We start from the raw sequence: 27,989 nt of genomic DNA on the forward strand, positions 1-27,989 counted from the left end.
CCTAGCACAGGTGATTTTGGGGGATGTGTGACCCCAGCCAGTGTTTCCATCCCATGGGAATTATGATTTTGGGGCTGGATGAGTGGAAGTTGTTCTGTTTTAGAACGGAAAATCAAAACTTTCCGCAGCGAAAATCAAAACTTACTGCAGATGGCAAAAAATTAGTGAGTGTGGTCCTGAAAATTTGTTCAGTGGCATCCTTTTGAAAATGATGGGAGCTAAATAATCTTTTGTTGCCAAAGGCTGGAGCTGCCAATCCTGGGAATGCTGGCCCTTGCAGGATTGTCACTTTGTGGGGCAGCAGGACAAGGCTGGGGTGAGTCAGCAGCTTGCACCACAGCCCAGCCCAAATATTTCCAACCAGCCCCAGGTGTGAGAGGCCAAAATCCAGAGTTTTTGGTTGATTTTTGGTGCTGTCCAGACTGTGGCTGTGACCCCACGGTGTCACCTGGATGATTTTGCAGCCCAAAGGTGTTTAAGGTGCTGTTTTACCTCTAGTCCTGCTTTTCTCAGTGTGTTCCCATTAGTCTGAGCTGATTTTGGGGATCTGTTTATGTAGTGCCCAACTTCCCTGGGTCTTCAGCCATATCACCTACTGGAAAATATTTATCTCCTTTCTCAGAGTCTCATGACCAAGCTGAATATTTTCAACTTCCTAAAGTCTTCCATGCACCTTAATTCTCATTGAGACACCATACGATACATTCCAGGAGTTTCCAAGTGTGGTTCCACTAAAGATGAGAAATGAGTCTCCCGTTTCGTCCCCTCTTTGTGGGTGGTGAATTTTGCCACTTCTCAACCCCACAGAACACTCAGAGAAGAGCAGGGGCAGAGAGACACTTTTGTGAGGGATATTTTTGTGCCTGTTTGCAGTAATATCAACAGGGATATTGAGATGTGCCTCAACACCAAAACAAAGACAGTTTTGGTGGCACAGGAGGGAAGAAGGGGTTGGGGGACAAGAGGGCCAAGCAGGAGGTCAAATTTATTCCAAATCTTAAAATAAGCAAAATTACATTTCCAATCTCTTATCCCTCCCAGGTGGATATTGCAATTAGGAAACAGAAAAAAAGCTCTAGGAGACAAACCCCAGCTCTGTTAAGAAAAATGAGGTTTTTCATTGTCTATTAAAAAGATGCAAGTGCAGTCCCTAAATTGTGTCTTCTCCAGTTGTAAAAAGCTGGGGGGGGGGGGGGGGGGGGGAGTGAAACCAAACCAAAAACTCCTGAATGTTTTTTTTTTCTATCCTTGGCAAAAGAAACTTCCTAGGAATTAGGTTCTCTGCTGTGTTGCTGATGAAGGGAAATACCTCAAGGAGGAGAACAACCTCATTTTCTCCCAGCTGCTGCTCAGCATTCCTCTCAATTCAATTGCTCAGGAGCCTCTTTTCTCATTTCCACCACCACTCACACTCCCCTTGTTTCTGAGTGACTCCTGTTTGCTGAGTGATGCATCTTAGCACAGATTGTTCCCAACTCAGGGTTTATCCCTGCCTTCTCCACTTGCTGGAGCAAAATCCCTCCCTCCCCGTGCCTCAGTTTCCTCCTGGCACACGCGACACTGGTCTTTGAGAAGCCCTTTGAGGTCTGTGGATGAAAAGGGTCACAGTTGTTGTTATTGTTGTCTGCACTATAAAAACATGTCCATAAATCATCTTTCAGGAATAGTGAGGGAGGTTTCATTGGCTTCGGAGCTGAGTGACTGAACAGAGAAGAATTTCCTTCTTTGGCATTTTCCCCTAGTTTTAATAACTTTGAACTCGTGCTTTAGATCTTGTTTACATTAGGCTGGTTCAGTAACTGTGTGTCTCCCTCCAGCAATTGTCTCCCTCTTCCCCACCTTCCTCAGGTATTTGGTTTAGGTACCAAACATCTGACTCAGGTCTTCCTGGAGAATGGCTGAGCTGGGCTGGATGGAAGAAGAAATCATTTTTCCCTGTCAGAGAGGAGAGGGACTTAATGGGGGAAACAGGCAGAGGCCACGACTGTCACAGACACAGGCTCTGGGGACAAAATCCACCTTGGCTGTTTCCACGGCCTCTGGAAGAGTTAAACACAAACTGCACAGGTGGCATTGCTGAAACCATTTGGGTCAGAGGGTGGGAGTGGGCCCTTCTGAGCTGAGCAAGCTCCAGGGCTGCAAAGGTCACAGCTCAGCTCTGGGCTGGGGTGGCCTCACCTCGAGCCCTGGGAGCAGCTCTGGGCACCACGATGTGAAAGGGACATTAATGCTCTCAGAGAGTGTCCAGAGGAGGGATGCAGAGATGGTGAAGGGTCTGGAGGGGCCACATGAGGAGAAGCTGAAGGATTTCAGCTTGTCCAGCTGGAGATAAGGAGACTGAGAGGGGATTCATTGGGGTCTACAGCTCCTCCCAAGGGACAGCAGAGATCAGAATCTCTGCTCCCTGTGACCTGACAGCACCCAGGGAGCAGCTGGAGCTGGGCCAGGAGGGATTTAGGGTGGGTTTTAGGGAAAGGCTCTTCCCCAGAGGTGCTGGCACTGCCCAGGGAATGGGCACGGCCCCGAGGCTGTCAGAGCTGCAGGAGCCTTTGGCCAGCGCTGCCAGGGATGCCCAGGCTGGGATTTTGGGGGGTCTGGGCAGGGCAGGGCTGGCACTGGGGGATCCCTGTGGGTGCCTAACTCAGGGAATTCTCAGGACCATTCTAACTCGGTATATTCCCCATCTCTGCACGTCACAGCTGTGCCCAGAAACAGAAACGCCCCGGGCACAGCGGGGCTGCTCCTGCTTCACTTTGGCTCTGCCAGGCTGTGCCAGGGGAGGGATGAGGCCGGACTGGGCAGTTCTGCTGTGCCCCGGGGGCCCGAGGGAGAAGCAGGAGCGAGGCAGGAGGGGACAGGGCAGGCGGAGGCCGCTGTGGCTCGCTGGGAGCCCCGGCAGATGGAGCTCGGCTCCAGGCGATGCTGCCGCGGCTCCTCCTCGCAAACAGCGCCGGCAATGCCAGCCCGGAGCGGGAGCCCGCAGCGGCCACGGAACCGCTGCATTCGCGGCGCTGGAAGAGACCTTGGTGAAAAGCACGTTCACCCTGCTGTGAAAATGTCAAAGTTCAATAAAGGACAATGGGAGACAAGGACCACAGAGCAAAGGTTATTACTCGGGCAAGAGCACCCCATTATCTTCGGGGACACCCCTTAAATACCTTTTCATTACATCAGCCCTTTGCATATTCATAAACCCTTATGCACAGTAAACTTCTCCCCAAAGTTTACACGTTCCAAGAATTGTTTATTTTATCTTCTTGGAGGCACTTTTTTAGAGCATGTTTACTCTTTGATTGTGCTTTTAGTCCTTTTTTACATCCCCCCCAGTTCTGGGCCCTGGCCCACGCTGCCTTCAGAGGGCGAGTGCTGATGGCTGGCACATCTGTCCAGGTGTGCTCATCCTGTGTCCTTTGGGTGTTATCCCATCCCAGCAGGCATTTTAACACAGGCACACTGATAGCAGCTATTGCACTGAGCTTCATTACCAACAGAAATAAAAACCACCTCTTTATAACAAAGTTGCTTTAACACCACACATATGGAATCCACATTAATACCTGTGAAAAGCCAACATTATAATGTGTATCCATAACACCTTCAAGGTCAAGACAGTGACTCCAAACCTCCCTGGGCAGCTCATACCAAGGCCTGACCACTCTGACAGGGCCAATTTTTTTTCAGCTCTCCAATCTGGATCTGCTGTGGAACAAACTGTGGCCATTTCCTCTCCTCCTTTCCCTTGGGACACAGCAGCAGAGCCCAACTTCCTCCTCACCATCAGGAATTCTGCAGAAAAATGAGGTGTCCCCTCATCCTCCTCCAGACAAAACAACCCAACTGGTGCAGAATTCCCCCAAACCTGTGGCCACTCACCTCCCTGATATTTCCCTCTCTCTCAGCTGGGCTGGAAGACAACAGGTTTGGGTTTATGACTTATTCTCAGGCTGCCCTTTCAAAGGGTTATCACTCTCCATGCAGAGTGACGGCCCCTCAGAGCAACAAGAAACTGGTATTAAATAGAAATAATTATCACAAGAATGCTAACATCAAACTTTGTCCTAGAACACATCCCATATCCCATTCTACAAGCTCGAGCACAGAGGCTGTTAAGAAAACAGGGAGAGACACAGTGATACTCATTCCTGAGGAGCAGGCCCTGAACAACAAAAATCCTAACAACTAAAAGTAATGAAAAACTTAACAAATATAACAACACGAGGCCTTTCTTTGCAAGACCAGTTCTTTTTCCAGGGACGGATCCGCAGTGCCACACGGGGCTGGGGAGGGCCCAGCCCTGCTGGCACACACGGAGCTGCTGCAGGGCTGAGCAGGAGCTGCTGTCCCTGCAGCTGGGATCCGGGGATTCTCTGAAAGTTATCCTAAAACAGGGAAAAACGGGGATGGGACTTGGAGCCACCTGGGACAGTGGAAGGTGCCCATGTGTTACAGTGCGATGAGGGAGAGAGTCCTCTGCCTAAATTAAGAAGCAAATGAAACCATGGGATGGCAAGACAGAGATTTTATTCAACAACATGGATTTTATTTCCTAAGAAGAGTGAGGAAGGGAGAGAGAAAGGAAGAGGAAACCCATGTCAGAGAGAAGAGACACAGAGCTGGAGATAATCAAATGGAACTACATGAGCTGTAAGGTCCCTGCCAGCCCCAATCATTGTGTTGTAAAGTTGTAGGGACTCCAGAAGTAACTCCACAACAGCTTACAATATATGGTATATTAATGTTTTTATTTCATACATCATAGTAGAAATATACAATATATAACAAAAATAAGTTATTTGCTAGTTTTACATATTCCTTCAAATTTCTCTTAATTTTCCTATTCCTATTCTTCTTATGGTTCTTCTTCTTCCTACTCTTACTTATTACTATCATTACTCTTTACTACTTCTATGTATTTTGAAATTCTTATTCCTATTCCTATGTCTATTCTTCTTTTTCTACTTCTTCTACATATTCTGAAATTCTTATTCCTACGTCTATTTCTATTCTTCTTTTTCTTCTTCTTCTATATATTTCAAAATTCTTATTCCAATTCCTATGTCTATTCTTCTTTTTCTTGCACATATTTTGAAATTCTTATTCCTATTCCTATTCTTCCTCTAAGTATTTATAATTCTTATTACTATACTTCTATCTATTCCTAAATAAATGTTCTCTGTCTTGTCTTTTTAGTCTTCATCTTTGTCTTCTTCCTCTTTGCTGTTGTCATATTCTTTATCCTATTTGTCTTCATCTTCTTCACTGTCTTTGTCTTCTTCATCTGCTATGTCATCTTTGTCCTCTTTTTCTGTGTCTTCGTATTCATCATCTTTGTCTTTGTCTTCTTCGTCGTTGTCCTGGTGCGGTTTTTGCTGAGAGTCTGTTCCAGGAGTCTCTGCTTTGTGCCCAAGAAATGGGGCTGGGTGTGTGCGGGGCAGGGATGGGGGAGCTTTGGGCTCTTTGGGTGGGCATTTTCCAAGCCCCACTGCCCAGGCCTTCGTGGCTCTGCCTGGTTGGGTTTTGCTTGGCTTGCTTGGCCCATCCAAAGGCTTTTCTCTTCCCTGGTTTGGAGGAGCTGCAGCAGCAATCTCTGAGCCCCTCGAGCCGAACCGGACAGCTGCTGCTCCAACACAGAGGAGCGGGATTGTCAGGAGCGGTGATCTTCATCTTTGTCCTGTTCTCCACCTTCCTTCTCATCTTCTTCACCTTTCTCCGTGTCTGTTTCAGTCCTCAGAGCGTGGCCTGAGGCAGGGACAGCGGAACAGCCCCCGCAGCGCCCGCAGCGCCCGCCTGAAGCGGGAGGGACGTTTCCTGGGGGCAGCCGGCTGCCCGCGGAGGGCCTGGGCTCCCAGCCGGGCAGGCCGGGGGCTGGGGGGGCTGTGCGGGGCAGGAGCCGGCCCTCGGCTGCACGGCTCCTGTGCCGGGCACTCAGCCCAGGCCTCCCGAGGGACGGGCACTGCCAGCCCCTCTGACACACAAACTGTCGATTTTTCGACTTTGCCATCTTCTGGGGGCAGCTCCAGGAGGCTCACATCATCCCACTCGTCGTCCTCTGGGCACAAGGGCTTGGCCACGATGACGTGCTCGGGCCAGTTCTCCTGCATGAGCCCCGTGTCGCTGTCATCTTCCCAGCTGGAGACTCCTGAGGGTCTGCTGCCATTCCCGCTGGATGGATAGTCTTCCCAGTCCGAAACATCTGCACTACTGAAGGCTTCTGGGTGCAGCATTCGCTCCATGTATAAGTCCCAGTCTGAGGATTCTTCGGAGCTGCTGAGTTCATCCTCGGAAAGGTCTTCCTCTAAATATCCTTCCTGGACAGAGAGTTGGTGGCTGCTCATGACTTCCTCAGCTTCTCTGTGCGGAAGATCTTCCTTAGCAGCTTCTGGTTTGGCCTCCGTGGGACTGCCTAGAGCAGGAGAGGCACTGGGCAGGGCAGGGGCTGCCTCTGCTGCCACCTCTGTGCCCACGGGGCTGGCAGAGCTGGGCCCCTCAGGGGGAGAAGGCTGGGTGTCCCCCTCCTTCAATGGGCCCACAGGCTTTTCTCCAGCGCTGGAGCTCACATCGTCCTCCTTCTGGGACAGCGCTTGGACAAGAGAGAATGTCTCCTGGCAGAGCTCTTCCTCACTGTCGGATTCCCAGAGACTTGCCCAAACCAAGGCCTCCACGCTGTCTTCCTCTGCCAGCTCTGCCCCTGTCCACTCTGCCACTGCCCAGCCCGGCTCCTCCTCCTCCTCAGCAGCTCCAGCCGGGGCAGCAGCTGCCGGCTCGGCCTCCATGGGACTCTGCCGGGAAGGAGAGGCGCTGGTCAGGGCAGGCTCTGCCTCTGCTGCCACCTCTGTGCCCAGGGGGCCGGCAGAGCTGGGCCCCTCTGGGGGACAAGGCTGAGGCTCCTCGTCCCTCCCTGGGCACAAGGGTCTGTCCCAGATCTCAGAGCTGATGTTGTGTCCCCATTGGGACAGCTCCTGCCTGCTCACATCTTCCTCCCTTTGGGACAGCTTTCGCTCACTCACATCGTCCCACCGGGGCAGCTCTTGGGCTGCAGCGTCTGGTCCTTGGCACAGCTCCCTGCCATTGCTGACTCCCACTTGGGACAATTCCAGATCTCTCCTGTCTTCTCATTGGGACATGTGGGAGTGCACACCTTGTCCCCATGCTGAGAGGTCTTGGTACCTCTCACTTTCCCTCCGGGAATGCAATTGGGCATCATCCCCTTGGGAATCCTCTGGGACACTCAGATCTCTCTGCAGGGACAGCCCTCGTGGCATCTCTCGTCTTCTCCCCATCCCATCTCCTGCCGCCCACTCACATCTATTTCCCACTGGGAAATCTCTTGGGTTGTCACACGTTCTTCCCTCTCCCACCCCTCTTGGTACATCTCACTGTCCTCCTCCCACTGGGACAGCTCCTGAGCTCTGATGGTTTCTTCCCATTCATTGAGCTCTTGGTGTGTCCCCACTCTGTACTGGGAAACTTCCCAAACTCCCACACGTACCTGGCCTTGGTACAGCTCTTGGCTGCTCCTGGCTCCATGCTGGGACACTTCTTGGTCTCCTGGAACTTCTCTCTGGTGGTTCTCTTCCACATCTTCCCTCTGGGAAAGCTCACGGTCCATTTTGGTGAAGAGCCTCTCCTCCTCCTCAGTCTGTGACAGAGGCAGGACTGAGCTGCCCACTGCCCCTGACCACGGCTCGCTGGTGGCTTCCAGCCAGCTGGGCAAGGTGCTGTGGGACCGGGAGGTGGAGTTGGCTTTCTCCTCTCTGCTGTCTCTGTCTGTCGCTGTCGGCCGCTGTCACTGTCGGCGTCTGGCGCAGACAGAGCCAGGGAGCTGCGTCCTCCTCAGAGAGCGGCTCTCCTGGGACTGGGCACCCCAGGGCTCTGCGCCCCTTGGAGACCCTCAGCCCGGGCGGGGCTCCCTGATGTCACAAGGGTCTCTGGCCACCATCACGTCCCACATCACAAAGGGCCGTGACACCATGTGCCGTGTCACAAACGGCCACCCCCGGCACCCCAATGGCACTGGAGCAGACAGGAACCTGTTACAGTTTATGTTTATTTCATTAAGTTATTGTTAAGTGGTACATTCTGTTGACTGCCCGTGTTTTCACCAAGTTGTTGTTTTTCCCTAAGTGGTACACTCCCTTTAAAGGTGTCCCTCAATTATTCCCCTCCCTTTCTCCTAGTCCCTTCCCTGCCTGCCCCTTTTTCCTGAATGTTCCCTGCCCTCAGCCCCTGGGCCAACCCCTGATTGAAACTCCCACTTGGAAATCCCCTAATCCAGGATGCCCCATTGGCCCCTGTGCCTTTCCCTCTGCTCCCCCGATCCTGATTGTCCCACAGTGTTGATGCAATCCCCTCACTCCTGCCCTGAGGATTCCCTGTTGCTTCGCTGTTTGTGCCCACCGCCTGACTTGGATCTGAGCAAAACCCCTTGCAAACGAGTGCCGCGCTCCCGCCCCAAATCCCTGATCTCAGCCCCGGCTAGCTCTTCTCTGGGGCGAGGGCGGGCGATTGAGGCACCCTCCGCCGCTCCCAGCTGGGGTTTGGAGAGTGCCTTTGTGGGTTCCGGGTAGCGCTAGCAAGCCTCGCGGTGGTAAATGAAGAGCGGATCCTGCTGGGGGTTAAGTCCGAGTTTATTGTAGCCCAACGGGGCCAAATGTCCTAGAACGGTGCCTGCCAACAGGAACAAGCACAAGGTGCTTGCTCTGGCTTATAAACTGTAAGGGAGGGGTATCCAACGACCAATGGGGATAGGGATAGGGGGTGGCTCCGGGATGGGGGGATACAATGTGGTCCAATGGGGGAAGGATATGGGGGGAGCCCCAGGTCCTCGCCCAATCACCCGGTGCCCTGAGTAGAAGCTTCTGGATGGATGGGAAGGGGCACCGAGTGATAGACAAGGCACCCGGGGGGGGGGGGTAAAGGGAAAGACTGCGTCCCTTCCAGGGCGATGGACAGCCACTGGAGAGGCGGGAAAGGAAGACAAGGTGGGAAAACTGGGGACAAACCAAGTTGCACACGGGGGTACAAAGGAATAAACCGATACATAATATAGGGATAATAAAACATACAAATAACGCAACTCCACATCTCCTCCTTTTTTTGTTTAAAAAGAAAGGGGAAATGGGCAAAATGAGTCTTTAAACGGGGGCTGCACAGTCTCTGGGCTCATCTTGAAACTAGATGTTGTCTTCTTCAGGAAGTTCTTCTTCTTGGAACTCTTCCTGATTTAATGGTTCCAGTTCATAAGGCGCTGTCAGTGCAGCGTGGTTGACACTGATGGTGGAGTTAATTGCTTTTAAAATTAAACTCTTCACCACGCTGAAGCCTATGATAAACACAATGAGTCCCAGCAGCAGCAGGAGTCCTGTTTTTAAAATTGATTGAACCCACCCAGAGAGTCCTCATCCTTCAAACAGCGACCCCATCCATCCTGCAGCGATGGAGTGCGGACGTCCTCAGCCCTGGAACTTTTGCTGGAGGCTGAGAAACTATCTACGCATGCTGGGGTCTTAGGGCAATGGTGATGCCCAGAAGGATGAGGCTCATAGATGACAGCATCTTGGTTGGTTTCAGGGTGGAGTGCGTGTCTGGAAAATAACTGAAATATAAGTTAATAATCGAGGTAGGGGAGGTCTAACTCAAAGGGGAACAGAGAATCCCAGGAGCCAGAGAGGGAAGAGGGGGGACCAGGTGAGGGGGACCTTTTCCGCCGTCGGAGGGCGGTGTACCCAACTTGAGGACTGTCTGGTTTTCTCTTCTGGGTCTTAGGGACATATGGTCGGACGAATTTGGAAGGGACCCATCTCAGGCCTGAGGGCGTGGATACGCAAGCGTACCCCCGTCCCCAGGTGACCAAGTCATAGGGTCCTTCCTGCCGCCAGGTCTCAGGGTTTTTAATGAGAACTGGCGGCTTTTCCCTGACCTTGCTCTGCTCATAGGAATTAAAGTGCCTCGCGATGGGGGGGTTGAGGCACTCGAAGGAACAGTTTAAGAAATTGATGGTAAAAAGGGCCCGCGCCAACTGAACCTGGGGGGACTCATTTTCAGCTGACGACTGTTGTTGTTTAAGCATCCTTTTGATGCTTTGATGAGTCCTCTCCACCACGGCTTGACCTGTCAGGGAATAGGCGATGCCAGTTTTATGTTCTATTCCCCATTGCTGCAGGAAGCCTGCGAATTCCTTGGACGTGTACCCGGGGGCATTGTCTGTTTTTATCTGTTTTGGGACGCCCAGCATGGAGAAGGCTTGTATCAGGTGTTTCTCTACGTCCTTGGCCTTCTCCCCTGTGTGGGCAGAGGTGAAAACTGCTCCAGAGAAGGTGTCCACGGAGACATGGACGTACTTCATCCTCCCGAAGGAGGGGATATGAGTATCGTCCATCTGCCACACCTCACAGGACTTTAGACCCCTAGGGTTAGCCCCTGCGCTCAACGATGGTAGAGGGAGCGACTTACAGGACGGGCATGTGGCCACAATGGCCTTGGCCTGGTCCCGGGTTAGATGGAATTGCCTCACCAGGCCGGGCGCATTTTGGTGGTAAAGCTGGTGGCTGATCTTTGCTTGCTGGAACTTGTCCGGGAGCGGCGCCAGCTGTGCAGGGGCAGCAGCGAGGGAATCGGCACGCCGATTGCCCTCGGCCAAGAACCCCGGCAGGTCGGTGTGTGACCTGATATGCATCACATAAAACGGTTGCTCTCGGTGGGAGACTAGCCTTATCAGCTTTGAGAGCAACTTGCTAAGGGCATCGTTGGAGACACCTTGCAGGATTGCATCCTGTGCTCTAGACACTACACCCGCTACATAGGCCGAATCGGTGACCAAATTGAAAGGTTCAGAGAACCGCTCAAAAGCTCGAACGACTGCGGCCAACTCAGCTACTTGAGGGGATCCTTCCACCTCAACAACATCCGCCTCCCACCGCTGAGTTTGAGGATCTTTCCAAGTCACTACTGACTTGTGGGACCCTCCGGACGCGTCCGTAAAAACTGTTAGAGCCTTTAAGGGTTTTTTGCTCTGAATCTGTTTCGTTGACAAAGTGAATTGGATTTCCGAATTGAAAATTTTGTGGGCCAGTCTCAAAACGGAAATTTTTCCGGTGTAGCTGTCCAGTGCAAACTGCAATGATTTGTTTTCTTGCAGCAAGTGTTCCAACATTGCCTTTGTGAATTGGCCCGATTCCAATTTCAAAGGAATGTGGATGTGATCAAAGTCACACCCCGCCAGCTCCCGAATCCGCGTTCTCGCTTTGCGGATTAGCTCTGCCACCAGCTCTTGTGTCCATGTCAACCTTTTGGATCGTGAATGACTCAGGAATACCCACTCTATGATGGAGAGTGGGTCCCTTTTGTCCTGATCCTTGCCCTTCCCTAGGGGGTCTGCCCATTGGAAGATGACTCCGTGGAGGTGTGGCAGTCTGCCCAGTATGATGAATCGGAAGGGCAGGCCCGGATCGTACCTGTGGGCCTGCCTGGCAGACATTGCCTCCTGAACCTTCTGCAAAGCAGCTTTGGCCTCTGGAGTGAGTTCCCTGGGAGAACTAGGCTCTTCCCCCCCTTTCAATAAATTGAAAAGAGGGGCTAGGTCTTCGTTAGTAATACCTAACCAGGGTCTCACCCAGTTTAAAGACCCACACAGCTGCTGCACGTCGGCTAGAGTCCGAATTGAATTTTTTATGGCCAATTTCTGCGGAACAATGGTCCGCTTGTTTATTTCCAAACCCAGGTACTTCCAAGGTGGCATTCTTTGAATCTTGTCTTCTCGCAGCTCGAACCCTACAGCAACCAACGCACTGGTTGTCAGTTCAAGCGCGTGAGTAAGTAAATCGCCGTTGGGGGCACAAATATCATCCATATAATGCTGGATGATCACGTCCTCGGTGGCTGCACGCACAGGGGACAGCAATGAAGAGACGTACCACTGGCAGATAATAGGGCTGTTTTTTATGCTTTGGGGGAGACATTTCCAGTGGTATCTCTCCATTGGGGCTTCTGGGTTGATGGAAGGAACCGAGAAGGCGAACCGTGGTGCATCATCAGGGTGTAGGGGAATTTGGAAGAAACAATTCTTGATGTCAATTATGGCTAATTCCCAATTTTCGGGTAACATCGTGGGGGATGGCATCCCTGGCTGGAGAGGACCCATGTCTTCTATTATACTGTTGATGGCACGAAGGTCATGAAGGAGGCGCCACTCGTCTTTGCCAGGTTTTTTCAGGACAAAGACGGGGGAATTCCAGGGGGATGTTGTTTCCTGGATATTCCCTTTGGCGAGTTGCTCCTCCACGAGCTCCCGAAGCGCTTTTAATTTTTGTTTATTGAGCAGCCACTGCTCTACCCACACTGGTGTGTCTGTGAGCCAATTAAGTTTCCGGGTAGGACACTCCTCAGTGACCGTTGCCCGAAAAACCTGGGGGGTCGGGATGTCAATTGTGACCCCCCACTGGGCCATCAGGTCTCTCCCCCATAAGGGTTCCGTGTAATCTAATACGAACGGGCGTAAATAGGCCGATTGCCCGTTCGGCCCCTCAAATTTTACAATGTTTTTTGATTGTTTAGCCAATTGAGAACCCCCTATGCCTTGAATTTTTCCCGCCACGTTTTGCAATTCCCAGCATGACAGCCAATCCCGTGAAGGAATGACTGTCACGTCTGCCCCTGTATCCAGGAGACCGCTTAGGTGTTTGTACTCCCCATCCTTCCGCATGTAGCAGGACAGTTTTGGCCTTTCCTTCCCTATGACCTGAGCCTGGCACACCTGATAACTCTTCTTTGATGATTTCTTCCATAGATCCTCAGGGTGTGCCAGAGGCCCAGGTACTGGAATAGCTTGGGCGATGACTTGGCCCTTGGGAAGGAAGACTGGAGGATGGGGGCAGTGCAGCCACACCACTAATTGATCGGTGTTCTTGGATGTCAGGGATGGTGCAATTGTGACTTCAAGAGGCGTGAACTTTGTGTCCCCAAGAACGATACACTTACTGTGGAGGTTCCTCCAGGTTCCTGGGTTCTCGGTGTCGACGGCGATGGAGTGCCAGTCGCTGTCCCTTAGGTGTAGAGCCTTGGTCAGGGCCAACCTATATGGGGAGAAACCAGATACGATGTTAAGTATCAGCTTGGGCTGGTTCGGGTCTCGACCCAGCCAAGCGGTGGAGATGAAATCCATGTCCTCCCTCATATAGGCTGGTTCGTCAGCCATAGTCTGATGTGTCCAGTCCGGTGAAATGTCCTCAGGTGGGCATTGCAGGTGTTTGTCCCTCCCCTCCTCTGGTGTTATATAGCCCACCATATTTATGTCCTCGCGCAGGGAGGGACTGCGCTGGTGACTCAGTTTTTTTGTTTTCCCCCAGGGTTGGGGGCACTCCTCCCCTGATGTTGCTGCCTAAACTTAAAAAACTCGTCCCTCAGCGGGCATTGGGAAGCCCAATGTCCCTTCTGCCTACACAAATTGCAAGCCTGATGTTGCGGGTTACTCCTCGGGGGTGCTCCTGTGGTCCGGAGAAGGGGTGGTTGGTGGCATCACAGCTGCAGCAAAAGCCACTCTCCTTGTTGGTGGTTTAGGAGTCTCTGGAATGTCCTTAGCAGGAACTGTCACCTTCCTCGCACAGACTTGCAGCATGCTTTGAAGGGTAGGCTCAGGGTCCAGGGGCAGACTGAGGATGGCTTGCCGGCACGCATCGTTGGCGTTCTGCCTCGCCACCATGGCAAGCATCCCCTCTCTCAGTTTCTCATCCGGAACCTGAGCCTCCATAGCATGATGTAAACAATTAACGAAAGTGACAAATGCTTCGAAGGGTTCCTGCTTAATAGACAGAAAGTTAATTGCTGTTCCACTCGGCCTTAACTTAAAAAATGCCTTCTCCGCAGCCCTTGTGCTGTCCTGCAGCGCCTCTCGAGGTATTTTTTCTGTCTGCTTGGTCCCCATTTTCCAATCCCCCTCCCCGCACAAGTGGTCTACGGATATTATTGCCCCATCCTCATCCCTAGAGATATCTGCATTGCCCCAGAGGTCAGGCAACACCTCCTTGATCTCCCGCTTCCATTCGGACTCCCAGATGAGGAATTCTCCGTGGGTGATTAAACAGGAGAAGAGAGTCCGAATCTCCGCGGGGACATATTCTTTGGAGGAGAGGGTTGCCTTCAATAAGCCTCGGAAGTACTCACTTTCCCTCCCGAACTCCTTCTGGGCCTTGCAGAGCTCTTTGATGGTCTGCTGGGGGATGGGGGACCACTGTGCAAGGGGCCTACCCCCCTGCCGCGGGGTACAGGTGACAGGTGCGGCCGAGAAGGCAGGTAGGGACTGGGGTGGATCGGGGCTCCCACGCTCCCCCCCCCCGGAACCGAAAGCGTGGGAACTAGAAGTGGGGTCGTGGGAACCAGGGGACGAGGCGTGGTCTGGAGCAGGGGGAGTGGTATGGTGGGGACTCCCCTCCCTGGGAGTGGAGCTGAGGGGTGGGGTGTTGAATAATTCAAGGCAGGGGGAGTTGACGGGGGGTGGAGGAGGGAGGTGGGCGGAGAAATCCAGGGAGTAGAAGGGGTTGGTCTGTCGGAAGGGATTATGGGAGGGGGGAGGACAGGGATCATGGGAAGAAGGAGCACAAGTGGCGGGAAAAGCCACGCGGTCACCGCCATCTTGTGTCCTGGGGAAGGGGGAAGAAGGGAAGCAATTTTGTGGGGTTCGGGGATGGTGGATAGGGGATGAGGGATCTTCGGGGGTTTGGAACAATTTAAAACGAACAGAGTCTCTACGGGATGGGGCTGTACAGCGCGGGGAAGAAGGGGAACAGGTAGAAGCAGAGACAGTGCCTGCACCGTCCTGCGGGGAGTCAAGGATATTCTCAGAGGGGCCAGAATCTGCCTGCGGGCAATGCCGGGATGCCTGTCTGATAATACCCGACTTCGGGAGAGAGGGAGAGGGAAGCGGAGTAGGATTATTCGAACTAACAGCCGAACTGGGGATCGGTTTGTTTGCGGCTGGCTGTGGCAGACTTTCGTAATGATTTTTAATAATATCCTGAATTTGGAGAGCCAAATGGGTGAACTTGGAGAGAGAGAGATCTGACTGTCGCAGGATCTCCCTCCCTACCTGGTCCCAAAAGGGGACTTGGTATAATTTAGCTGCCGAAATGTCCGGGAAGGTTTGCGACAGCCACCGGACAAACCGTTTAACTTCTGATTTTTTAACTCTTATACCCCCCGCTAAAAGGATACCCACAACCTGGGAATAGACGCTCTTCTGCGGCACGGACAGCCTTGCACCCATGCTGTCTGATGTTAAAACGTGCCACAAAGTTTACGATTGGGGAAACGAAAACGAAAAACAGAAGACTGCCCCACCCGCTCTTTCCCAAGTCCTTATAGCTTCCCGCCCGGGAAGGGAAGCACCAGAAGCTCGCGAGGGAGCACCAAAAACAGGGATTTTTTCCCCGAACCCCAGGGAGAAAGAAACCCACTAAAAAGGGACAAACCCCCAACCAAAAAGGACAGGGAAAGCGCCAGGGACCCCTATACCAAGCGGGAGGTCCGGGAGGGTAGGGAAGAAACGAAAAGCCCAATCGTAAAACCTCACCACGAGAGGAGCCGACTCCGGCGGTGCGTTCCGGAGCTGCCGGTCCTGTCCCCGGGAGCGCCACCCACTAAAATGTGGGTCTGCTCCCTCCGGGGTAGCTGACGGCCAGGAGGACGAGTCTTCGGGTCCGAACGACCCTAAAAATCCTCAGACGAGAGGTCCAACACCACGGAAAGGGCCCCATGTTGGGCGCCAGCTGCCGCGCTCCCGCCCCAAATCCCTGATCTCAGCCCCGGCTAGCTCTCGTCCTGGGGCGAGGGCGGGCGATTGAGGCACCCTCCGCTGGTCCCAGCTGGGCTTTGGAGAGTGCCTTTGTGGGTTCCAGGCAGCGCTAGCAAGCCTCGCGGTGGTAAATGAAGAGCGGATCCTGTTGGGGGCTAAGTCCAAGTTTATTGTGGCCCAACGGGGCCAAATATTCCAGAACGGTGCCTGCCAACAGGAACAAGCACAAGGTGCTTGCACCGGCTTATAAACTGTAAGGGAGGGGAAGACCGGTAACCAATAGGGATAGGGGTAGGGAGTGGCCCCGGGATGGGGTGATATAACGTGGTCCAATGGGGGAAGGATATGAGAGGGGCCCCAGGCCCTCGCCCAATCTCCTGGTGCCCAAGGTGGAAGCTTCTGGATGGATGGGAAGGGACACCGAGTGACAGACAAGGCACCAGGGAGGGGTAAAATGCCTCTTCCAGGGTGATGGATAGATACTGGAAAGGCAGGAAGGGAGGACAAGGCGGGAAAACTGGGGATAAACCAAGTTGTATATGGGGGTACAAAGGAATAAACCAATACATAATACAGGGATAATAAAACATACAAATAACGCAACTCCACACCCCGCATACAGACCTTTCTCACATATACAAGTAGATTTTACTGAACTACCTAGGGTGGGGCGTTACAAATATTTATTAGTAATGGTGGATCACTTAACACATTATGTTGAAGCTTTTCCTACCTCCAGGGCAACCACTAACCAAGTCAGTAAAGTGTTACTTGAACACGTTATACCTCAATATGGAGTACCTGAGGTAATCGCTCAGACAGGGGAACACATTTTGTGTCAAAAATTGTTAGAGATCTGACAGAAAGCCTGGGTATAAAGTGGGAATACCATACACCATGGCACCCACAAAGTTCAGGAAAAGTTGAAAGGATGAATGGAGAAATTAAAACTACTTTGACTAAATTAATTATAGAAACCAAATTATCATGGATTAAATGCCTCCCCATGGCACTATTAATTCTCAGAACCAGACCCCGAGCAGATGTAGGAATATCGGCATTTGAAATGGTGTATGGAATGTCCTACAGAATTGAAAGCCCACAAACAAATGTTTTAGTTAGAGACCGTGTGATTGATGAATATGTTTCACAATTAGCAAAACATCGTAACCAGCTTTGGGAACATGGACTGATTGTGCAACAACCCCCATTGGTCTTAAAAATACACAACCTTAAACCTGGGGATTGGATATTGATTAAAGTGTGGAAGGAAGAAACCCTAAAGCCCAATTGGGAGGGACCTTATCTTGTTTTGTTGACAACAGAAACAGCTGTCCAGACTGCTGAGCGTGGATGGACTCATGCCAGCCGCCTTAAAGGCCCAGTAACGAGACCTCACTGGAAAGTAATCAGCACCCCAGGTGACACCAAGATAACCCTGAAAAGATAACATAATGATAAAGACGTTATTTGATTTTTTTGCTGCATTACCTTTTGGTATGAAGTGTGTATTGCTGTTTATATATGCTATAGTTACTTCTTTTTTTATCTATTATATATGGAAGCGTACAAAGTGTGTTGAAGGAAATTGCTAGACATATGTAGCCACACCATAGTGAATATAGAAGGTATGCTGAAGTAAATAATATATATGTACTCTAAATATACGAATTTGTGGTAATGATATAAACTGTAATTGTTATCCATTTGCTTGTTTTAGGTATAAGGTATGCCGGGATAAATGGTGGACACACCGTGAAGGTGGATACCTTCAATATTATTGTTACCATTCCAACGAACCAGTCCCCCTTTGTGGTTGAAATTTTGGCTATAAAGTGTAGAGGGGAAGTATTAACTGTGTCTTGCTTTGCCCCATTAGTTCAAGCTGCGAAGTGGGAAGCCTATATAAAGAGGCAGAAATCCCGAAGCAGCTGTTCTCCTGAAGAATTCCCTTGCTGCCGAGAAGATGATACCCCCTGTGACTCGACACAACCGAGTCGATGGGCGAGGCAGAAGAGGAACAAACTGTGGAGAAAAGAACCAGAACAATGGGACGCAGAGGCAGCAACGGCCGAACTTCCCCAGGATTGGTAAAAATATACTTAAATTGGCAAAATTGACAGACACCCTTTTTCCTGGTATACCGTTAGTCTTGATATTGATAATAACCCAGGCAGAAGGGGGAAATCCTCATGAACCATTTAAATGGGAACTAATATCTTGGGAAGGAACGAGAACAATAGCCACTTTTAGCAACCCAGGTCCACCTGAATTCATAGTAAAACTTTGTGATTTAGTATCAATACATTGTGAAAAAGGACCTCCATTTTATATATGCCCGGCCTCTGGACCGTCTTACTGTAATTATCCCGGACATTATTATTGTGGTTATTTGGGATGTGAAACAATAGCCTCGGGCTGGTCGGTAAAGGCTTCTGATAAATATATAAAAGCAACCTGGACTCCTAACGAATGTGTGCCTGAACTAACAGGTGTAGATCTTACAGGTCTGCGTAACGTAGATTATGTAGCTCCTCGTGACAAGGAAGTCTGTACCTACATCAAATTTCAAGTATTACATCCCCTAGAAGACAAGTGGTTAGTGGGACGAACATGGGGAATACGGGTCTATGGAGGAATTCCTAAAGACTTGGGAGGGCACTTTCTCATAAGAAAAGTTAAAATACCACATGATTCACTCCCTGTTGGGCCGAATAAAGTATTGAATTTACCCACTTCCCCTACAAAAAAGATTGTCCCCACAAGTGTTATAACCACTCGTCCAAACTCCCTATCAGTAACAGATCGAATAACTAATGACAGGGTGACAGTTAGGGATTCAGGAGTGTCAAAATCCAAAGACCCTTTATGGGATTTAATGCAAGCCTCTTATCATGCCCTTAATGAAAGCAAACCAAATATAACTAAGGAGTGCTGGTCATGTTATAATGTTAGACCACCCTATTTTGAGGCAATTGGAAAACCAGATAAGATTCAATGGTCTAGTGGTTCAAACCCACGAGAATGTCCATGGAATGACCAAAAAAACCATACGCAAGGAATTACTATTCAATTAGTAAAAGGTCAAGGAAAATGTATCGGTACAGTGCCCAAAGATTATTGGCCTCTGTGTAACCAAACAACAATAATCACTACAAAAACTATAGAGAGACACAAGAAGAGAAATGACAAATGGGCTATCCCAGCACCAGGAGCTAAATGGGTTTGTTCAGACACCGGAGTAACGCCTTGCCTATCCCTAAAAGTGTTTGATCAATCTCAGTTTTGTATACAGGTGATCATAGTTCCTCGTCTGATCTATCACACCTCTGAGGAGGTGTTACGCCACTTTGAAGGAGACCTGAATATACAAAAACGAGAACCAATTACAGTGGTAACCTTAGCTACACTGCTGATAGCGGGTGGAGTTGGAACAGGTACAGGCATAGCCTCCCTAGTAAAAAGTCAGGAACTACAAAGTTTACAGATGGCTGTAGATGAAGATTTAGCGAAAATAGAACAATCTATCCAAAATTTAGCCACTTCAGTAAAGTCTTTATCAGAAGTAGTACTGCAAAATAGAAGGGGATTAGATCTGTTATTCCTAAAAGAAGGAGGATTATGTATAGCTCTCAATGAAGAATGTTGTTCTTTTGCTGACCATACAGGAGTAGTCCAGGATACTATGTCTGAACTCCGGAAAAGGTTAAATCAACGTAAAAGAGATCGTGAGGCGGGCAGGTCATGGTATGAAAATTGGTTTAATGTTTCACCTTGGCTAACCACTTTGTTGTCTGCCTTAGCAGGACCACTGATTATATTGATTCTGGGACTTATATTTGGGCCTTGTATATTACGCTGTATTTTACACTATGTTAAAAAACTATTTGACATAGCTAAACTACTTATTTTAACTACGAGGTCAGGGGCAAAATATAAAAGTGCATCTATTGATGAGGATGAAGATTGTTGTGAATGTGTTGTGCCACGTGGGGGCTACGCCTATTGTAATTGTAAAGTATTACCTTGTGAGTGCTATGATAAATGTTGGGATTGTGGAAAAAGGTTTATTTGCAATGCCGAGAGTGAAAGCAGCATCTAATAAACAATAATGGGATAAAACAAGAAAATGGGGTGATTTGTGGGAAACCACAGACTGAGGTATTGTTTATTAAGATATATAGAAAGGTTAGGAAATGGATTTGTGAGAAACCACCGACTGAGGATAGGAAACAGAGTGTGAGAAAATACAGACTCCTTACAGACTAAGGTATTGTTTAGGAAATGAGGATACGCAAATAGCCTGTGGACACAACATTTGCAAGATAAGGAAACCAAACACTTACACCTGGGGACTGACTATACAAGATGAAGATAACCACAATTACTCACAGACTGCTTACGTAAACAGAAGGAAACTGCAAGATAATCCAGGAATTAGCTTAAACAAAGGAGACCCCTCAGGACTTCATGGAAAGAATGGGATAAAAGGAGGACTGTTTGGACGAATCGCCGCGGCAGAGAGGGAGCGGAGACTCCCCGGCCGTCCAGCGCTGCTTTTACTCATATCCTACTTGCTGTAATTAATAAAATTCTAATTGGATTATGATCCGTTGTGCCGTAAATTTATAACAGCGTGGGGACATTAGAATGAATTGTGATTACAACACACGGTACATTCATGTTTTTATTTCATAACTGTGAAAGCAATATACAATATGTAATAAAAATAAATTAGTTTCTAGTTTTACTTATTACTTCAATTTTCTCTTCATTTCTCTATTCTTAGTCTTCCTATGGGTTTTCTTCTTCCTAATCTTTCTTACTATTCTTCTTCTTCCTCTGCATCTATGTTTTTATACTCTTATTCCTATTCTTATCCTTTTTCTTATTCTTCTACAAAATTTAAAATTCCTATTCCTATTCCTATTCTTCTTCTTCTTCTACATAATTTGAAATTCTTATTCCTATTCCTAGTACTCTTCTTCTTCTAAGTATTTCTAAATTCTTATTACTATACTTCATCTATCTATGCTTAAATAAACGTTCTCTGTCTTGTCTTTTTAGTCTTCATCTTTGTCTTCTTCCTCTTTGCTGTCTTCATCTTCTTCACTGTCTTTGTCTTATTCATCTGCTATGTCGTCTTTGTCCTCTTTTTCTGCGTCTTTGTCTTCATCTTTGCCGTCTTTGCCGTTGTCCTGGAGCGGTTTGTGCTGAGAGTCAGTTCCAGGAGCCTCTGCTTTGTGCCCCAGAAATGGTTGCTGCACCTTCCAGCCTGGGGCCGGGTGTGTGCGGGGCAGGGATGGGGGAGCTTTGGGCTCTTTGGGTGGGCATTTTCCAAGCCCCACTGCTCAGGCCTTCGTGGCTCTGCCTGGTTGGGTTTTGCTTGGCTTGCTTGGCCCATCCAAAGGCTTTTCTCTTCTCTGGTTTGGAGGAGCTGCAGCAGCAATCTCTGAGCCCCTTGAGCCGAACCGGAGAGCTGCTGCCCTTACACAGGGGAGTGGGACTGGCAGGAGCGGTCATCTCCATCTTCTTCCTGTTCTTCACCTTCCTTCTCTTCCTGTTCTTCACCTTTCTCCGTGTCTCTTTCACTCCTCAGAGCGTGGCCTGAGGCAGGGACAGCGGAACAGCCCCCGCAGCGCCCGCAGCGCCCGCCTGAAGCGGGAGGGACGTTTCCTGGGGGCAGCCGGCTGCCCGCGGAGGGCCTGGGCTCCCAGCCGGGCAGGCCGGGGGCTGGGGGGGCTGTGCGGGGCAGGCGCCGGCCCTCGGCTGCACGGCTCCTGTGCCGGGCACTCAGCCCAGGCCTCCCGAGGGACGGGCACTGCCAGCCCCTCTGACACACAAACTGTCGATTTTTCGACTTTGCCATCCTCTGGGGGCAGGTCCAGGAGGCTCACATTGTCCCACTCGTCGTCCTCTGGGCACAAGGGCTTGGCCACGATGACGTGCTCGGGCCAGTTCTCCTGCACGAGCCCCGTGTCGCTGTCATCTTCCCAGCTGGAGACTCCTGAGGGTCTGCTGCCATTCCCGCTGGATGGATAGTCTTCCCAGTCTGAAACATCTGCACTACTGAAGGCTTCTGGGTGCAGCATTCGCTCCATGTATAAGTCCCAGTCTGAGAATTCTTCGGAGCTGCTGAGTTCATCCTCGGAAAGGTCTTCCTCTAAATATCCTTTCTGGACAGAGAGTTGCTGGCTGCTCATGACTTCCTCAGCTTCTCCGTGGGGAAGATCTTCCTCAGCAGCTTCTGGTTTGGCCTCTGTGGGACTGCCTGGGGCACGAGAAGCACTGGGCAGGGCAGGGGCTGCCTCTGCTGCCACTTCTTTGCCCATGGTGCTGGCAGAGCTGGGCCCCTCAGGGGGAGAAGGCTGGGTGTCCCCCTCCGTCACTGGGCCCACAGGCTTCTCCCCAGCGCTGGAGCTCAAATCGTCATCCTCCTTCTGGGACAGCGCTTGGACAAGAGAGAATGTCTCCTGGCAGAGCTCTTCCTCACTGTCGGATTCCCAGAGACTTGCCCAAACCAAGGCCTCCACGCTGTCTTCCTCTGCCAGCTCTGCCCCTGTCCGCTCTGCCACTGCCCAGCCCGGCTCCTCCTCCTCCTCAGCAGCTCCAGCCGGGGCAGCAGCTGCCGGCTCGGCCTCCGTGGGACTCTGCAGGGAAGGAGAGGCGCTGGTCAGGGCAGGCTCTGCCTCTGCTGCCACCTCTGTGCCCACAGGGCTGGCAGAGCTGGGCCCCTCTGGGGGACAAGGCTGAGGCTCCTCGTCCCTCCCTGGGCACAAGGGTCTGTCCCAGATCTCAGAGCTGATGTTGTGTCCCCATTGGGACAGCTCCTGCCTGCTCACATCTTCCTCCCTTTAGGACAGCTTTCGCTCACTCACATCGTCCCACCGGGGCAGCTCTTGGGCTGCAGCGTCTGGTCCTTGGCACAGCTCCCTGCCATTGCTGTCTCTCACTTGGGACAATTCCAGATCTCTCCTGTCTTCCCATTGGGACATGTGGGAGTGCACACCTTGTCCCCATGCTGAGAGGTCTTGGTACCTTTCACCTTCCCTCCGGGAATGCTCTTGGGCATCATCCCCTTGGGAATCCTCTGGGACACTCAGATCTCTCTGCAGGGACAGCTCATGGCACCTCTCGTCTTCTCCCCATCCCATCTCCTGCCGCCCACTCACATCTATTTCCCACTGGGAAATCTCTTGGGTTGTCACACGTTCTTCCCTCTCCCACCCCTCTTGGTACATCTCACTGTCCTCCTCCCACTGGGACAGCTCCTGAGCTCTGATGGTTTCTTCCCCTTCATAGAGCTCTTGGTGTGTCCCCCCTCTGTACTGGGAAACTTCCCAAACTCCCACACGTACCTGGCCTTGGTACAGCTCTTGGCTGCTCCTGGCTCCATGCTGGGACACTTCTTGGTCTCCTGGAACTTCTCTCTGGCGGTTCTCTTCCACATCTTCCCTCCGGGAAAGCTCACGGTCCATTTTTGCAAAGAGCCTCTCCTCCTCCTCAGTCTGTGACAGAGGCAGGACTGAGCTGCCCACTGCCCCTGACCACGGCTCGCTGGTGGCTTCCAGCCAGCTGGGCAAGGTGCTGTGGGACCGGGAGGTGGAGTTGGCTTTCTCCTCTCTGCTGTCTCTGTCTGTCGCTGTCGGCCGCTGTCGCTGTCGGCGTCTGGCGCAGACAGAGCCAGGGAGCTGCGTCCTCCTCAGAGAGCGGCTCTCCTGGGACTGGGCACCCCAGGGCTCTGCGCCCCTTGGAGACCCTCAGCCCGGACGGGGCTCCCTGATGTCACAAGGGTCTCTGGCCACCATCACGGCCCACATCACAAAGGGCCGTGACACCATGTGCCGTGTCACAAAGGGCCACCCCCAGCACCCGAACCTGTCTCGGTTTATGTTTATTTCATTAAGTTATTGTTAAGTGGTACATTCTGTTGACTGCCCATGTTTCCACCAAGTTGTTTTTTTTCCCTAAGTGGTACACTCCCTTTAAAGGTGTCCCTCAATTATTCCCCTCCCTTTGTCCCAGTCCCTTCCCTGCCTGTCCAGGTAGCCCTGCCCCTTTTTCCTGAATGTTCCCTGCCACTCAGCCCCACGGCCAACCCCTGATTGAAACCCCCACTTGGAAATCCCCTAATCCAGGATGCCCCATTGGCCCCTGTGCCTTTCCCTCTGCTCCCCCGATCCTGATGGTCCCACAGTGTTGATGTAATCCCCTCACTCCTGCCCTGAGGATTCCCTGTTGCTTCACTGTTTGTGCCCACCGCCTGACTTGGATCTGAGCAAAACCCCTTGCAAACGAGGGTGAGGCGCTCTTTTTTATCCTGCTCCCTGCACCTCGAATAAACTTTCCCCGTGGAAGCTGAAGGAAAAGAGGCTCCTCCTTCCTCCCTGGCCTGGTCCCTGCCGTGGCTGTGACAGCGTGCAGGGCAGAGCTCGCAGCTCTGCAGGTTCAGCCGTGGGCAAAGCCCAGTCCCCGGCTGTTGGCCGGTCCCGCCGTGGCTGCCGGAGCGCACAGAGCCAGCCCGGGTTCCGGGGGCTCGGGCAGGAGCCGGCCGGGAGCATCCCCGGAGCGGTGTCCTGGCGGGCCCTGCTGTGCCCCGAGCCCTGCGAGGCTTTGGCCCCGCTGGCCCACGGCAGCCCGGCCCCGCAGTGCCGAGCCCTGGCCGTGCGGGCTGCGCTGCCCAGGGCACGAGGAATTGGCCGCACGGCCGTGCCGGGGGCTCGTGGGCAGCGGCTCCAGGAGCCGCGGCAGCCCGGGGAGCAGGGGTGTCCCTCAGGGCTGTGCCCGGGCCCCGGGGCTCGGCCCTGCCCGCAGCAGCGGCACCCGGGGGCAGCGAGCGCGGCCTCGGCGGCCGGGCAGGGCGCGGGCAGCCGAGCGGGGCAGGGGCAGCCCCGAGGCCGGGGCCGTGCCCGGGCACCGGGCCGAGCTGGAGAAGCGGCACCGCCAGAGCCTCCTGCGCTGCCGCGGGGCCGGGGCCCGGCCGCTGCCCCCGGCCCGGGGCAGGGCCCGAGGCAGCGGCTCCTGCGGCTCTCCCCTCGGCCCTGCGGCGCCAGGGCACAGCGGCCGGGCCGGGGCTCGCTCCCTGCTGCCGGCCGGGCGCTGCCGAGGGCTCCCCGCCCGCCGGGGCCGGGGCCGGGCGCTGAGGGAGCGGCGCCGCCATCGCTGCCGCCCTCAGGGGCTCTGAGGGGAGCGCGGCTCCCGCCAGCCCCGCTCCGCCCGCACGGGCAGCGCAAACCTGGAGCACAAAGACACACGGCGCTGCCATTGTGTCCGTGCCCTTCCAATGCACCCGCACACGGCCCCGGGGCTGCGCTCGGCCGCGGCAGCAGCGCCGCTCGGCTGCCCCGGGCCGGATCCCCCGTGCAGATACCGGGGCCGGGCTGAGCCCCGGGACCCCGAACACACGGGGCTCGCTCACTCTGGGAGCAAGAAACGAGTGCTTTGGGCTACTCGGGAGAGAAAACTACTTTCCATGGCACTAGGCTGCTTACTTGTGGCTCAAAAGGCATAAGAAATGACAAACCATTATAAATACATCTGGGTCCAAAGGCATAAACAGCATCACTGCTGATAATAGATTTAATAAAACAAAAGCTATACTATTTAAAAAATAATCTTTCATCATTTTTTTCACTGGTTGTTCTTGCTTTTTAAACATGCCAATTCCTTGTTTCCTCTCATCTGCTTTATTTTGGAAACATCGAAGCACTACTGAGCAACAAGAAGGAGAAAAAGAACACATGGGTACAAGGCTTCTGAATCAAAGTGGAACAAGTGGAGGACTCACACGCTTCAGACGTGTGTGCACATGTGTAGAAAAGCACCTCTCCTTTCTGGGGCTGCATGGCAGCACACAAGGAGTAAAATCAGAGTTGCTCCTGTTCTCACAGGAAAAATGCCTCCTGTGCACACACACACCTGCTGCCACCAACTTAATGAACACAAAACAACAGTGGATTCCAGAAGCTGGCACTTGGTGTATCCATTCTTCTTGCCCATGTCTTATTTCGTAAATTCTTATTCCGATTACACTTCTTCTTCTATATACGCGAAATTTCTTATTGCTTTTCTACCTTGCATTATTGAATTCCTATTCGTGTTCATCTTCTGCTTAATGTTACAAAAACCTTCTTGATGGTCTTTGTTGTCTTAGTCACCTCCTTTGTGTTGGTCTTTTCCTGAGACCAACAGCTTGAGATTGGCATCACCCTGTTGCTGTTTGCCAGCCCCAGCTCCCTTTGGTGTTGGCGGCCCCGTGAGAGCCGCAGCCCTGCAGGGAGGGAGGCTCTGGGAGCACTTGCTGCTGTCAGTGCCCTGAAAGTGCCACTCCTCAGAGCGTGGCCTGAGGCAGGGACAGCGGAACAGCCCCCGCAGCGCCCGCAGCGCCCGCCTGAAGCGGGAGGGACGTTTCCTGGGGGCAGCCGGCTGCCCGCGGAGGGCCTGGGCTCCCAGCCAGGCAGGCCGGGGGCTGGGGGGGCTGTGCGGGGCAGGCGCCGGCCCTCGGCTGCACGGCTCCTGTGCCGGGCACTCAGCCCAGGCCTCCCGAGGGACGGGCACTGCCAGCCCCTCTGACACACAAACTGTCGATTTTTGATCCTTGTTGTCTTCTGGAGGCAGCTCCAGGAGGCTCACATCATCCCACTCATCGTCCTCTGGGTACAAGGGCTTGGCCAAGATGACGTGCTCGGGCCAGTTCTCCTGCATGAGCCCCGTGTCACTGTCGTCTTCCCAGCTGGAGACTCCTGAGGGTCTGCTGCCATTCCCGCTGGACACCTTCTGGCCAATGTATTCTTCCCAGTCTGAAAGTTCTTCACAGCTGAAGACATCTCCTCCACACAGCACTTGCTCCATGCAGTCTTCCCAGTCTTAGGGGTCATGGGAGCTGCTGACTTCTCCCTGGTGAGATAAGTAAAAGATAATTTGTTCACTGTAGTATGCTTGCTTACTTTAGTTTGCATAAGAATATACTGTGGTATGTTAACCTAATTTGTTTTGCATAAGATAGTGGCTAAGAATGTACTGGTGTGTCTTTGAAATGTTTATTTGCTTACAAGGTGATAAGGAGGTTGAGATTACAGTCCTGGGTGTGTGTGTATCTGGTCTGCTTGCTGTATCTCAAAAGAAGAGACTTAGAAGCTATCACAACGACCAGACTCAGACTACATCTGGAGAGTCACGCCTGCAAGGAGAAGGGGGGGGATAAAAGGAAGGTTGGGACAGAACATTTTTGCGCGCCGTTAGTGGAGCAGGAGACTCCCCGGCCGCCCAGCGCTGAATTTTGCCTGCCTTACTCGCTTGCTAATTTTAAATAAAATTGCTTTATTGAATTAAGACACTTCAAATTGCCGTGTCACAATTTATAACACCTGGGACAGGTCTTGCTCTAAATATTCTTTCTGGCCAGAGAGGTGGTGGTTGCTCATCACTTCCTCACCTTTCCCTTGGGGCAGATGTTCCCTTGTCTACTGTTCTGAGTCAGATGCTTTCTGGGACAGTTCTGAGTCTCTAACCAGGAAAGGCTCCAGGTCATCCAAGAATTGCCAAAATTTCATTTCCTCATCGTCATCATCTATCCTCTCCTGCACTGCCAGCCCTGACCGCACTGCTGCCTCCTCAGCAGCTCTGGACGAGGCAGCAGCTCCTGGCTTGGCCTCTGTGGGACTGCCTGGGGCAGGAGAGGCGCTGGGCAGGGCAGGGGCTGCCTCTGCTGCCACCTCTGTGCCCACGGGGCTGGCTGAGCTGGGCCCCTCAGGGGGAGAAGGCTGGGTGTCCCCCTCCTTCACTGGGCCCACAGACTTCTCCTCAGAGCTGGAGCTCACATCATCGTTCTTCTGGGACAGAGCTTGGATAAGAGACGATGTCTCCTGGCAGAGCTCTTCCTCACTGTCGGATTCCCAGAGACTTGCCCAAACCAAGGCCTCCACGCTGTCTTCCTCTGCCAGCACTGCCCCTCTCCGCTCTGCCACTGCCCACTCTGGCTCCTCGCAGGATCCAGGGCTCCCAGAGAGGAAGACAAGGGGCCAGGGGGACTGTGTGGGGAAGGCAGCGGGCTCTCTTCCTCACTGTCAGAATCCCAGTCACTGCCCCAAGTCACGGTCTCCAGGCTGTATTGCTGTGCCAGCACTGGCCCTGCCAGCACCAACACTGCCCACTCCGGCTCCTCCACGGGGGTCAGGGCTCCCAGCGGGGCAGATGAGGGGCTGGG

At 52.3% G+C, this 27,989-nt stretch overlaps 1 protein-coding gene across 1 annotated transcript; it reads left to right on the forward strand.

The window, feature by feature from the left end:
* Window positions 1-17,323: 17,323 nt before the first annotated feature.
* LOC144248910 (MLV-related proviral Env polyprotein-like) lies at window positions 17,324-19,886 on the forward strand. The gene has a single exon (XM_077790898.1). The coding sequence runs from the start codon at window positions 17,751-17,753 to the stop codon at window positions 19,884-19,886; it is 2,136 nt and encodes a 711-aa protein (XP_077647024.1). The 5' UTR covers window positions 17,324-17,750.
* Window positions 19,887-27,989: the final 8,103 nt, after the last annotated feature.

The sequence above is a fragment of the Lonchura striata genome, chromosome 2 (assembly GCF_046129695.1).
Source record: "Lonchura striata isolate bLonStr1 chromosome 2, bLonStr1.mat, whole genome shotgun sequence".
Classification (NCBI taxonomy): Eukaryota; Metazoa; Chordata; class Aves; order Passeriformes; family Estrildidae; genus Lonchura; species Lonchura striata.